The sequence below is a fragment of the Terrapene carolina genome, unplaced genomic scaffold (assembly GCF_002925995.2).
Source record: "Terrapene carolina triunguis isolate 2854851 unplaced genomic scaffold, T_m_triunguis-2.0 Scaffold247, whole genome shotgun sequence".
Classification (NCBI taxonomy): Eukaryota; Metazoa; Chordata; order Testudines; family Emydidae; genus Terrapene; species Terrapene triunguis.
In genome coordinates, this window is record NW_020664598.1 from 13,447,099 (window position 1) to 13,459,706 (window position 12,608).

The window sequence follows — 12,608 nt, forward strand, 5'->3', positions numbered from 1 at the left end:
TCAACCTTTGTTCTGGCTTTAATTTTTACAACTCTGTTCTTCAAAATTATTAGACAAACATGTTATATGAACCAGAGGGGTAGCCATGTTAGTCTGGATCTGTAAAAAGCAACAGAGAGTCCTGTGGCACCTTTAAGACTAACAGATGTATTGGAGCATAAGCTTTCGTGGGTGAATACCCACTTCATCAGACGCATGTCTTTAAGATGCCACAGGACTCTTTGTTGCTTTTTACAGATCCATACTAACACGGCTACCCCTCTGATACTTGCAAGTAAAGAGACTCTGATGCAATCTTCTCTTGATGCTGATCATCTATGGTGGCCTTTAACCTTGATGTTCCTGACTACCTTGAGAAGTCATTTGCTGGAGCAGCACCTTCAGTCATGCCACTGTCAGACAACTAAGCTGAGGCCTGTGCTATACAGGAAGTCAGGCTAGATTATTGTAATGATCCCTTATGGCCTTAATATCTATGAAACTATCTCTGGAAAAGTCAACTTGGCCACTCTGGTCAGAGTCCTCCAATCCGCCAATTGTCAGCTAAGGAAAGGTACTAGCCTGAGAGCCTTGGAGATTGAAACCCTCTATTTATTCACAGAATAGGTTCAGCATGGACAACATCAGTGTGAGCGTCCCTACTAATGTGCCTCAATGCTGTTCTTTACTGCCTCTGAGGCGAGAGGGCAGTTTATTCCCCATGCCCATCCTTGGTCTCTCTGCTGACACTGCCAGCAAGTGTGACGCTTAAAGGGCAAGTCGCGTGTGGGGGCACAGGTTCGTTAGCACTTGGACTGAGGCCACAATATTGGAATGTGCTTTGAAAATGGAAGAGAGCGTGGTGAGCCAGGGTCTTCAGGTGGTATTCCTGCCATGCCATGGTGTGATGGTTCTCCTGGAAACAATTCTCCTTTTGTAGGAGTTGAAGGGAGCCAAGGGGTGGAGCAAGCAAACTGTGAGGACCTCCAGTATTTGTGCCTCACAAACTTTGGAAGATGCTAGCAGTCTGGGTTGTAACTAATAATTTTGTTGCATAACATTTTATTCACACTCTGAATCCATGGTGCATTGTTTCAGTTCATGCCAAGTAATGTTTATGACCTGAGGCAGCTTGAAACCTAGTTTTCCAGAGGCGAATGGTGAAAGCATATTTAACTCTTTTGGAGCTGGCATCAGCCTATGGTCTGCTCTGACTTATGCTAACGGTGGAGGATTGGTGTAGCTGAGCGCTGCTCTGCTCTGAGTTCTGCTCAGGCCCCTTGACACACCCCTTACCTGGCTCCTCCCTTTGCCAGGGGCGAGTGTGTGGGGCAACTAGCACAGCAGCTACGGGTTCCCTTCCACAGGGGGAACATGGGATGTGCTACATCTCCTAGTTTAACAGTTCTGTAGCCATATTGTCTTGACAGTGGCCATCCGTACTGTTCACTTCGGCTACATAGATTTCAGGGGCATTGGAAAAAGAGAGCACTCAGTGTGATCCCCGCCCCAGTCAGGGCTGGCCCTAGACCAAATGGTGCCCCAGGCAAAGAGTGTTTTTGGTTCCCCCTTTCCATTTGTTAAACTTTTGAATCTTTATTTTTTATTACGTTTGTAGCCCATTTCACTACTTTGATGCACGATTTGCATGCATGATTTATCCTGTCATACAAGATGATAAATTTGCATGCTAGGATCTGTAAATTTGTTGTTCATGCCATATGTAAGCAAATAAAAATTGTTTTCTCTAAGCTTATAGAAACTTTTTAATTTTAAGAATAACTGAAATGTACTAACATCAAGTCATCAAACATGTTTTAAGCACGGCAAAAGAAGTAACAGTATTTTTTATATTGTTGCGCAGATAAGAGTTTGATAGATATCTCTGGCATCTCATTAAATATGTCCTTTATTAGTCACTATCTACATGCTTCAAGTTTTAAAACACAGGTACACTTTCACAATTACACAGTAAAACTAGGTTCATAATATCGCAGCTGGGCTCTCACTTTACTTTGTTCTTATATCTCACTGACTGACTGGCAACGTCCCCTCCCCTTACATACCCACAAGGGCATAGCTGACAGCATTCTAGGAGGTTCAAGGAAAATGTAGTTCTCGGAAAGTCTGGAAGGTTCCACGGGATTCTACAAAGAACATTCTAGGAGGGTTAGTGGAAAATGAATCCACATACAGAATATCTGAAACATGTTACTGCAACATTCTATTTTCCCTTTGGTTGCTAACAACAAAAACAGCACACCGGGCCCAGCGCCCCCCCCCCCCAAGCCCAATACCCTAGGCAGTCCCTGGGTTGCCTGCCTGTAAATCCAGCCCTGGCCCAGTCACTTGAACTGAATGTGAATCTCTGTGAGCTGTAGCAGTATTAAATCTTTGTGCGTCAATGTGATGGGGTGGAGACACCTCGCTCAGTGGATGAAAAGGAGAGGGTTGAGTTTCTTTTCTCTCTGAAAAGAAAAGCCACAGTTGCATGCCCTCATGAGTGCAGGGATTTTCAGGGAGCCTTCCATGAGGGAAATAGTTCTGGGCCCAGTTGTAGTGAATCATGTCATCCTCCCAGGGCACTAGAGGATGAGTGTACTCAGAGGATTTGAAGGTAATTTACATTACGAGCTAGACCATCTGTGGGGGTGAAGGGAGCAATCTCTCTTGTGAAGTACTTAAACATTGGCGGCACAAAGTCCTCTTTTTGTTGACTGCGATTAGAGACTTTGACAAAGAAAACCCTTTTGGATGTTTAAGGGTGAATTCTCCTCTCACCAGTTTCACACCAGTGCAGTTCCGTTGACTGGAGTGGAGTTTACTCAGATCTACACTCGTGCAAGCAAGGTCAGAATGATGACTTGAGTTTGTCTCTGGCTACAGGAAACTTTTTGTAAATTTGACCAGGAAATCTTGAGTGGACCTTATTACAGCTCATCTGCCCTGTCTATCAGACCTGAAGAAGAGATCTGTGTAGTTTGAAAGCTTCTCTCTTTCACCAACCGAAGTTGGTCCAATAAAAAATATTGTCTCACGCACCTTGTCTCTCTAATATCCTGGGACCAACATGGCTACCACAATACTGCAAACAACTGTCTGTCAGTGACGGTGAGTAGAAAGCAGTCACAGTTGCACATCCTTTCCACAGGGAGTGTGTTCCACCAGTTGTCAGTGTTGTATAATCTGAAATAATTCAGGTGTGTTGGACAGTTAATCAAATATGGTTCTGACATATTCTGAACTACATTCTCCGTAGTCTTTTAAATTCTGTAGGCACAGGAGGAATTTACTGATATGGCATTCTACTCGCCTAACTATTGCCAATTTTTTTTCATCATAAATGCTGTATATCTCAGGCCTGGTCTACACTAGGCTTTTATGTCGAATTTAGCGCCGTTATATCGAATTAACCCTGCACCCGTCCACACCACGAAGCCATTTAGTTCGACATAGAGCCCTCCTTAAATCGATTTCTGTAATCCTCCACAACGAGAGGAGTAGCGCTAAATTCGAAATGGCCATATCGAATTAGGCTAGGTGTGGATGGAAATCGACGGTAATAGCTCCGGGAGCTATCCCACAGTGCACCACTCTGTTGACGCTCTGGACAGCAGTCCGAGCTCGGATGCTCTGACCAGCCACACCCCGGGAAAATTTGAATTCCTTTTCCTGTCTGGGCAGTTTGAAGCGCAGTTTCTGTTTGGACACCGTGGCGAGCTCAGCAGCAGTGGCAGCAGTGGCAACGATGCAGAGCTCTCCAGCAGAGATGGCCGTGCAATCCAATAGAAAGAGGGCCCCAGCATGGACGGATCGGGAAGTCTTGGATCTCATCGCTGTGTGGGGAGATGAGTCCGTGCTTTCCGAGCTGCGCTCCAAAAGACGGAATGCAAAGATCTATGAGAAGATCTCTAAAGCCATGGCAGAGAGAGGCTACAGCCGGGATGCAACGCAGTGCCGCGTGAAAATCAAGGAGCTGAGACAAGGCTACCAGAAGACCAAAGAGGCAAACGGACGCTCCGGATCCCAGCCTCACACATCCCGTTTCTACGAGGCACTGCATTCCATCCTAGGTGCGGCCGCCACCACTACCCCACCCCTGACCGTGGACTCTGAGGATGGGATATTGTCCGCGGCCGGTTCCTCAGCGGACGGGGAAGAGGAGGAAGGAGATGAGGAGGACGAGGCAGTAGACAGCGCTTACAACGCTGATTTGCCCGACAGCCAGGAGCTCTTCATCACCCTGACAGAGATCCCCTACCAACCCTCCCCAGCCGTTACCCCAGACACAGATTCAGGGGAAGGATCAAGCAGTAAGTGTTTTAAATATCCAAACATTTATTTACAACATAACTGGCATATTTAAAATATTAACAGTAGCTAAAGTGCTTTAAAACATGTAAACATTTATTTGCAACAAAACAGGAAGATTGAAAATATTAACAGTGGGTAAAGTGCTTAAAAACATGTAAACAGGAAAGTCAAACAAAAGGGGAATCAGTGCAAAGTGTATCATGATTACTCCGTCTTTGGGCGCCTCAATATATAGTCCGAACCATTTTAAAAAAATCTCACAATGTCCGCTTCATGATTATAGTGCCCAAAACCCTGCAGTCATTTGTCCCTCCAAGGGCACCTAAGCCAAGAACTGGTCAATGTAACCGGGGATCGAGGCGACATCCTCCGGGGAGAACTCCTCATACACCTCCTGCAGGTGTTTTTCAAGCCTCATCAGCAGGTTCCTGGGCAGGGACAGCTTATTAGGCCCCCCGTGGTAGGACACGTTTCCCTGCCACAACGCCAGCAGGTACTCCGGGATCATGGCCTTGCACAGCAGTGCAGCAAATGGCCCCGGTTTCTGCAGGCTGTCCCGGAGCATCTTCTCCTTCTGGCTCTCGGAGACCTTCAGGAGGGTGATGTCAGGCATGACTCCCTGCTGTGAATTAGGTAGGGGAAAGTTAGTATTGGGACTGCTTGCCCGTCCCTTTACAGAACTGCAACCGCCGGTTTACAGCCACGCGGTTTACAGCCGCGAGGGGCTGGGACAGGGCCAGAGTTCATGCTTGCAGGATTGCTGCCAGCAGAGACTCGCATTGCTTTCTATGTGAAAGGAGGCCAGTGCCACTCTTAAAGTTTTAAGCGGCCACAAGTCTACGGCTTACCATGTTTGCCATCTAGACAAAGTCCGGTGTCCTGCCCTGCTCCTCAGCTCGCCACAGCAAGACCGCAGGCACTGTAGGCGAGGGCCGAAAATTCGACCTTGTCCTCAGTGCGCGTGTGATAGGTGCTCTGCATGGTCTTGTTCACAGAGAAAGACTATGTTCTCTGTTCACAGATACATTGCTCTGTCTCAGGAATTCACTCCCTTTTTCCAATTCCCACAGCCACATCTGCCCAGAGGCTAGCGCACATTAGGAGGAGGAAGAAGAGGACACGGGAAGACATGTTTGCTGAACTAATGGAATGCTCCCGAGCACAGGCAGCCCAGCAGACACAGTGGAGGGAGAACTTGTCCCAAATGCACCGGGCAAACATTGAACGGGAGGAGAGGTGGCGACAGGAGGACAGGCAGGCTACTCAAACGCTGCTTGGACTAATGAGGGAGCAAACGGACACGCTCCGCCGCCTTGTGGATGTTCTGCAGGACCGGAGGCAGGAGGAGAGAGCCCCGCTGCAGTCTCTCTGTAACTGCCCTGCCCCGCCACCAAGTCCCATACCCCCCTCACCCAAAGTCCAAACACGGAGGGGTGGAAGGGGCCGGGAAAAATTTCACTCCACCCCTGCGGACTGCTCTACCACTAGAAGGCTCTCATTCCCCAAAATTTGAAAAGTCCTTTCCTACCCGCCTCACACAAGACCCCGTCCAAGTTTCACCCCCCCGTTCCATGTGCGGTTGTTAATAAAGAATACGTTTCTGTTCATTTCTGTTTCCATCCTCTTCTTTTGGAGGGGAGTCTGTCTGGAGGGGGGGGAAGGGCCTTGGTCATTGGACAGGACAGTCACCTTTAGCAGGGGGCAGGTGCAGCAGCAGGGCACATATACAGTGCAGTGACTAGTTATCCTGGTCAGTCTGGGAGGTGGTTTTCATGTTCTGTGTGGTGGGGGCGGTGGTGTTGCTCTGTGACTTGGTGGCGGGGGAGGGCAGTTACAGATCTTATGCAGCGGTCCTTACCCTGGATCACAGAGCCGCGCAGCAGGGGATCTGTAACCCTCCTCCCCCTGCAAGACAGTCACATAGCCGACACATACACGCAGTCCCGGCCAGGAGGGCTGGCAGGCTCCGTTGAAACAACCAGTCCACCATCGCGGAGCCTGTCATTCCTGGAGTTTAGAAGCATCATTTGCATCACAACCCTAAACCCGCTCCCCGCCACAGTCTGCGTCCCAGGTTTAAAACATTCCCGTGAAAACAGTAATAAAGACAACGGTGTCCATGAACAAAACAGAACAGATTTTATTTTTTGGGAAGGGGGTGAAGGGGGTATGTAATTGGAGAGGATAGTCGACGGCAACTGGGTAAAGAAACGGGGGCAAGTTCAGCTTCTGTGTCCACAAACTTAAAAGTCAATGGGTACCCTGCTCAGCCTTGAAACTGGCTTTCAAAGCCTCCCGGATGCACAGCGCGTCCCGCTGGGCTCTTCTAATCGCCCGGCTGTCTGGCTGGGCGTAATCAGCAGCCAGGCTATTTGCCTCAACCTCCCACCCCGCCATAAAGGTCTCCCCCTTGCTCTCACACAGATTGTGGAGCACACAGCAAGCTGCAATAACGATGGGGATATTGGTTTCGCTGAGATCACAGCGAGTGAGTAAGCTTCTCCATCTCCCCTTGAGACGGCCAAAAGCACACTCCACTACCATTCTGCACTTGCTCAGCCGGTAGTTGAACAGTTCTTTTTCTGTGTCCAGGGCGCCAGTATAGGGCTTCATGAGCCAGGGCATTAGCGGGTAGGCTGGGTCCCCGAGGATCACTGTAGGCATCTCCACATCCCCAACAGTTATCTTGTGGTCCGGGAAGTAAATACCTTCCTGCAGCCGTCTAAACAGACCAGAGTTCCTGAACACGCGAGCGTCATGAACCTTGCCCGGCCATCCGACGTAGATGTTTGTAAACCGTCCCCGATGGTCCACCAGTGCTTGCAGCACCATTGAAAAGTACCCCTTTCTATTGATGTACTGGCTGGCCTGGTGGCCCGGTCCCAGGATAGGGATGTGAGTCCCATCTATAGCCCCACCGCAGTTTGGGAATCCCATCGCAGCGAAGCCATCTATGATGGCCTGCGCGTTTCCCAGGGTCACTACCTTTGACAGCAGTACCTTGACGATTGCCTTGGCTACTTGCATGACAACAACCCCCACGGTAGATTTGCCCACGCCAAAGTGGTTCGCGACTGACCGGTAGCTGTCCGGCGTTGCAAGCTTCCAGAGGGCTATGGCCACTCGCTTCTGGACAGTCAGGGCTGCTCGCATGCGGGTGTCCTTGCGCTTCAGGGCAGGGGACAGCAACTCACAAAGTTCCAGGAAAGTCCCCTTCCGCATGCGAAAGTTTCGCAGCCACTGGGATTCATCCCAGACCTGAAGCACTATGCGGTCCCACCAGTCCGTGCTTGTTTCCCGGGCCCAGAATCGCCGTTCAACAAAATCCACATGCCCCATTGCAAACGTGATGTCCTCGGCGCTGGGTGTCGTGGTTTCTGACAGCTCTGTGCTACTCTCCGACTTCAGGCCCTCACTCCGCTGCCGTAGCCTCCTCGCCTGATTTCTCTGCATCTGCCTCTGGGAAAGGTGTATGATAAGGTGCGAGGCGTTGAGAACGGCCACAACTGCAGCGATGGTCGCAGCGGGATCCATGATCGCAGTGCTGTGGCGTCCGCGCTGTCACTGATCAAAAAGTGCGCGAACTGATTTCCCGCCGGCGCTTTCAGGGAGGGAGGCAGGGCGGTAGTGACTGACGGATGACGACAGTTACCCAAAAGCACCCTCGCCACAATTTTTTACCCAGAAGCCATTGGGGGCTCGACCCAGAATTCCACTGGGCAGCGGGGACTGCGGGAACTGTGGGATAGCTGCCCACAGTGCACTGCTTCCAATGTCGACGCTTTCCCTGGTAGTGTGGACTGACAAAGTCGAATTACTGTCCTTAGTGTAGACACACACGTTCGACTTTCTAATATCGATTGCACATATTCGATTTAACTAAAATCGAACTACTCTCGTAGTGTAGACATACCCTCAGTTAAACAGTTACCACTGCAAACACAGGCCTTTGTTGAGGAATGCATTCCTGTTCAGGATAACAGTTAAGCATGTGCTTAAATCCCATGGATGCCAATGGGACTTAAGCACGTGCTTAAGTTATGCCCTGAATTGAGGTCATAGTCTCTTTCTTGTCTTAGGGTTTGATGCTGCAAGGTGCCGAGAGCCATTAACTCTCAATGACAGCAATGGGAATGGAGGGTGCTCAGCATCTCACAGGAAGTTAGCACAGCCTATCAGTGTTGATTGCATTCCTTTAAACATATTAATAAATGGAATACTATGGTTTTTTTTCAGTTGTGAATCTGTGTTCCTTGCTGCTGCTCTAGGCAAGTCCTCTCTCTGGATAGGTATCAGATAACATGAAGATTATTTCCAGACAAATAAGCAATTTCCATCTTTCTGCCAAAATTTCTGAACCATGAATGTAGCTGAGCAAAAGCAGGTAGAATGTTTTTACAAATTAGCATGAAGACGTTAAGTTCATCAAGTTCATCACATGATATATATATTTTTTTAAGGAAGATCTTTCCACGGTAGCTTTCTTTTTTTAAATACTATTCTTGGTTTGAAACTTTCATTCTGGGCGTACATTTGGTGCCCAGATGGTGCAGGCACGCACAGAAGCCCATCACGCTGTCAGGGCAGGCGGATACATATGTAAATATTTTGCCTTTTCCCCCTATAATATTTGGCTTTGTCTAATCTAATTGCTGTCAAAGGCAGAATGCAAAGAACACTTAAGAAAAGCAAACAGTGAGGACCTCCAATGTTTGTGCTGCACTAACTTCAGAAGATGCTAACAGTCTGGGTTGTAACTAATAATTTTGTTGCATAACGTTTTATTCACACTCTGAATCCATGGTGCATTGTTTCAGTTCATGCCAAGTAACATTTATGACCTGAGGCAGCTTGAAACCTAGATTTCCAGCGGCGAATGGTGAAAGCATAATTAACCCTTTGGAGATGAAAGATAGGACTCTTGGCATCATGTGTTTAAATGCCTTTTAAGTTGGTGCTAATGGTGGGTGCTCCATTCCTGGCCCCGGTACTGGGTTGCATCACTTTCTCATTTGTTTTATTGGTGTATGGCTTATTGCTTTAATTAATGTATTTTTCTTTCATCTGTTGAGTATCAATCAGAGAGGCAACAGTTAGCAAAGTCTGTCTCTCCTCTGAGTGGTGAACTGAGCATGGCAGTGGAGTGACACTGAGAATATCTACTTATTTATTAAGGACCTGATCCAAAGCTCATGGAAGTCAAAGGAAAGTTGACTTTAGTGGGCTTTTGGTCAGACCCTAATTGCTTAGCAAAATGGTCTGATGAAAGAAATGTTGATGGGGGTGCCAGGGAAAGGGATGTAGGAAACCCTACTGTCATTGCAACCATCCTTGCATCACTGAACTTCTAAGTGTTTCTGATCAGAAGCAAACATTGGCTAAGGCATGAGTTGTGGGGGAGCCTGTGACTAAAGCGAACCCATTGCTTCCATGGGCATTACCTTCACTGAGAGGTTCCTCAGGAGACCAAATCTTGCAGTGGGGATTATTGTGGGGAGAGGGGAATGGCTATAAAAAGAAAATGTAGTCCCTCCAGCATCAAATCAAACAAAAAAGTAGTATCACATACAGCTGCCTCCCATAGACTGCAGATGAAATCTCAGCTACACAATAAATAGGGCACAATGCTGGCCATTCATGTTTGAGTTTGAAGCTTGTCATTTTTTGGTCATGTGATGCCACTGCATTCTGCTTCTGTTCTATTCTCTTCTGGTTCTTATACCATACGCATCATCATGGTATCTGAGCACCTTCCAGAGGTACACTAAGCTGCATGACTATCATCTGTCAGGTGTGGTTCTCTGTCTCCTTCCTGTTCCCAGGGGAAAAATCATGTGAGAATTGTTTTTTATATATATATAAACTGAGAATATCTTGTATTGAAGTATATAATATAATTTCATCTCTGCTCTATTATGCTTTTTCTTACTGAAGGACAGATCCAAAAAGTGTGCCCTCCACATCTGTAAGTAGGATACCCCTAGTGAGTCAAAGACAGCCCTAGCAATCCCAATAGATTCAATGGAGTTACCCAAGCAGTTAATTTGGCTTTCACTCTGTTTTTTGGTAGTGAAGGGCCTTGACTGGGAGAACAAATTGCTCTTGTTTAACAACATTTTATTTATTTTTCTTTTTGGCCGTCACAGGAGCAATTGATCAGTGCACGTACATCAAGTACCACTACTCCTCAGCAACAATTCCCAAGAACCTCACCTACAACATCACCAAGACAATCCGCCAGGATGAGTGGCATGCCTTGCGTAAGTGTGTCCATCTTTTTTCTTCCTTTTCTCTATTGTGCACATAAAGGGCAATAGTAACCAGTAAAGGTGAACTGGTGCTTTGACAGACAACCCAATCAGAGACGCCTCGTGCGGATAGTCGTCATGGCAGATAAGCCAATTTGCTGCTAGCACCCACAGCTCCGTGTATTTGTTTGGGTGACTGGAAATTCTGCATTAGCATGAAAGCATTAAGTGTGTGTGGGGGGGGGAACATTCATATGCAGAGGTTAGTATTGAATTAAATATGAACATGAATAAAATTTTTGTAATTTTTAATTCAGTAAAATCGTCTGCATTTGCATTTTTCCCATGCATTTCACACTGCTGCAGAATTTCCAGCTTCCAGCAGAATTCAGTACTAGCACATAGCAGAAATTGGTAGGTTCTGTCATGAAATATGTGGTTCTACCCCCACCCCGTCTCTTGGGTGGGAGGCACTGCTCAGTGACACTGCTTGCCTTTGAGAGTCTAGGAAAAGAAATGCTGCTCTTTAAAGGCACAGGGAAGGATCCTGGCTTCTGGTGATAATTGTGGCCATTGGCCATCAACTTGTAGCAGTGACTGAAGCAATAAGACATGACAGGGATGGAATTGCCTGGATATGCAGAGCTGGCCTTATAGATTCTCTTCCTCCTTATGGGCTTGGAGATGGACAAAGGGTTTTCATGCCAAAATGGAAGAATTAGGATTTCACATGAAAGGGAAGATGCCAACAGGAGTGCATCCTCTTGTTATATATGTATATTGGATACTGTGTTGTACTTTGGAAATTCTTCTCCTCTATTTTGAGCAGCAGTGACTATCTCCTGTCACCACCTTCTGGGAATCTCGCAAATTAATGCAGGAATTATTGTGTTTAAAAAAACATGTATCTTTAACTAAGCAATGTTTAGGGTTATGGGTCATTGTGAGGATGTACATGTATTTTCTTTCAACTGAAGTGTAATTGCTGACATGTCTGGTCATATTGGTCCCTTGGAGTGCTTCCCCCTTCCTGTTCTAGTGCTAAGCTCCGTGGGAGAATGCAAAGTGTTAGCAGCTGACTAGAATCTTTAGTAGCATATTTTCCAGTCTCTGAAGAGGCAGTCTAGACACAGAGTGTTGACACATTTACATATCCAATTTGGTCCGAGGCACTTTCAGGGTGAGGCTGTTGTTTATTTCCTCACTGTGGAAGGTACAGGGAATGTATGTGTGGGCGGGCGCATGTGCATCTGTGCATATTCTTGACCTAGATTTTCTTGATGCTTCATGATAAGTGTAGGTAGATAGTTATATGTGATTGAGGGACGAATCTGTGTCCCTCTCAACAAAGGTGGAAAAGGAGAGGCTTGCATTGATAAATCTGTGTTGTTTATAGATCAATTTGTCTTATGCAGTGGCTTTACATTTCAAAGTATTGGATATGTGGGGTTAATGCATAGCCACTAGAGGGTCTGAAGGTCACTGTATTTAACAATGAACTGATGCCATAGGTATATTTACTGTGTGGAGGTAGGTGTGTTTGTGACTTGCTACCTTATCCATTGACCAACTTTCAGTTTTAAAGGAGAGAGGGGGCTAGAAAAGCTCTCATTAGCAATCTCCTTTCAATTTCTTTTTGAGCTGGAGGAGGTGTTCCCTCTTCAAAGAGCTTCTGGAATCTTCATTAGGTGGTCACTAGCTTAGGCAAAGGGCAATACAATAAGTTTATTCACACAAACCCTCTGACCATATCCCCCTCCACAGCCATGGACAATATATTGTACAGCTAGGCTGGTTTCATCCAGATCAGAGCCTCCAGTTCTGGGACAGGTCATGGTTCTCCCAGCTGTGTGGGGCACACTAAGAGACAGGCCATAGCAGATACAGGGGCAGGCCTTCATTAAAGATGTTGTCCATGCGAATGAGGATGGTTTGATGGAGTCCACTCTCCTTTTCCCTTCCTATACCTGCTGGCTGATATCCTCAAAAGGCTATGGCAGCAATAGGCATAGAAGCTATTTGATTAGAAGAGTTACAGCTGTCACAATATTTGGGTTTATACTTTGT

General features: G+C 46.9%; 1 protein-coding gene across 1 annotated transcript in view; it reads left to right on the forward strand.

The window, feature by feature from the left end:
* TMEM178B (transmembrane protein 178B) overlaps nt 1–12,608 on the forward strand; it is a 304,484-nt gene that overhangs the window by 76,827 nt on the left and 215,049 nt on the right. The window contains exon 2 of the mRNA XM_026657580.1: nt 10,440–10,553. Coding sequence (XP_026513365.1) covers nt 10,440–10,553 — 114 coding nt within the window. The remainder of the gene's footprint in view (nt 1–10,439; nt 10,554–12,608) is intronic.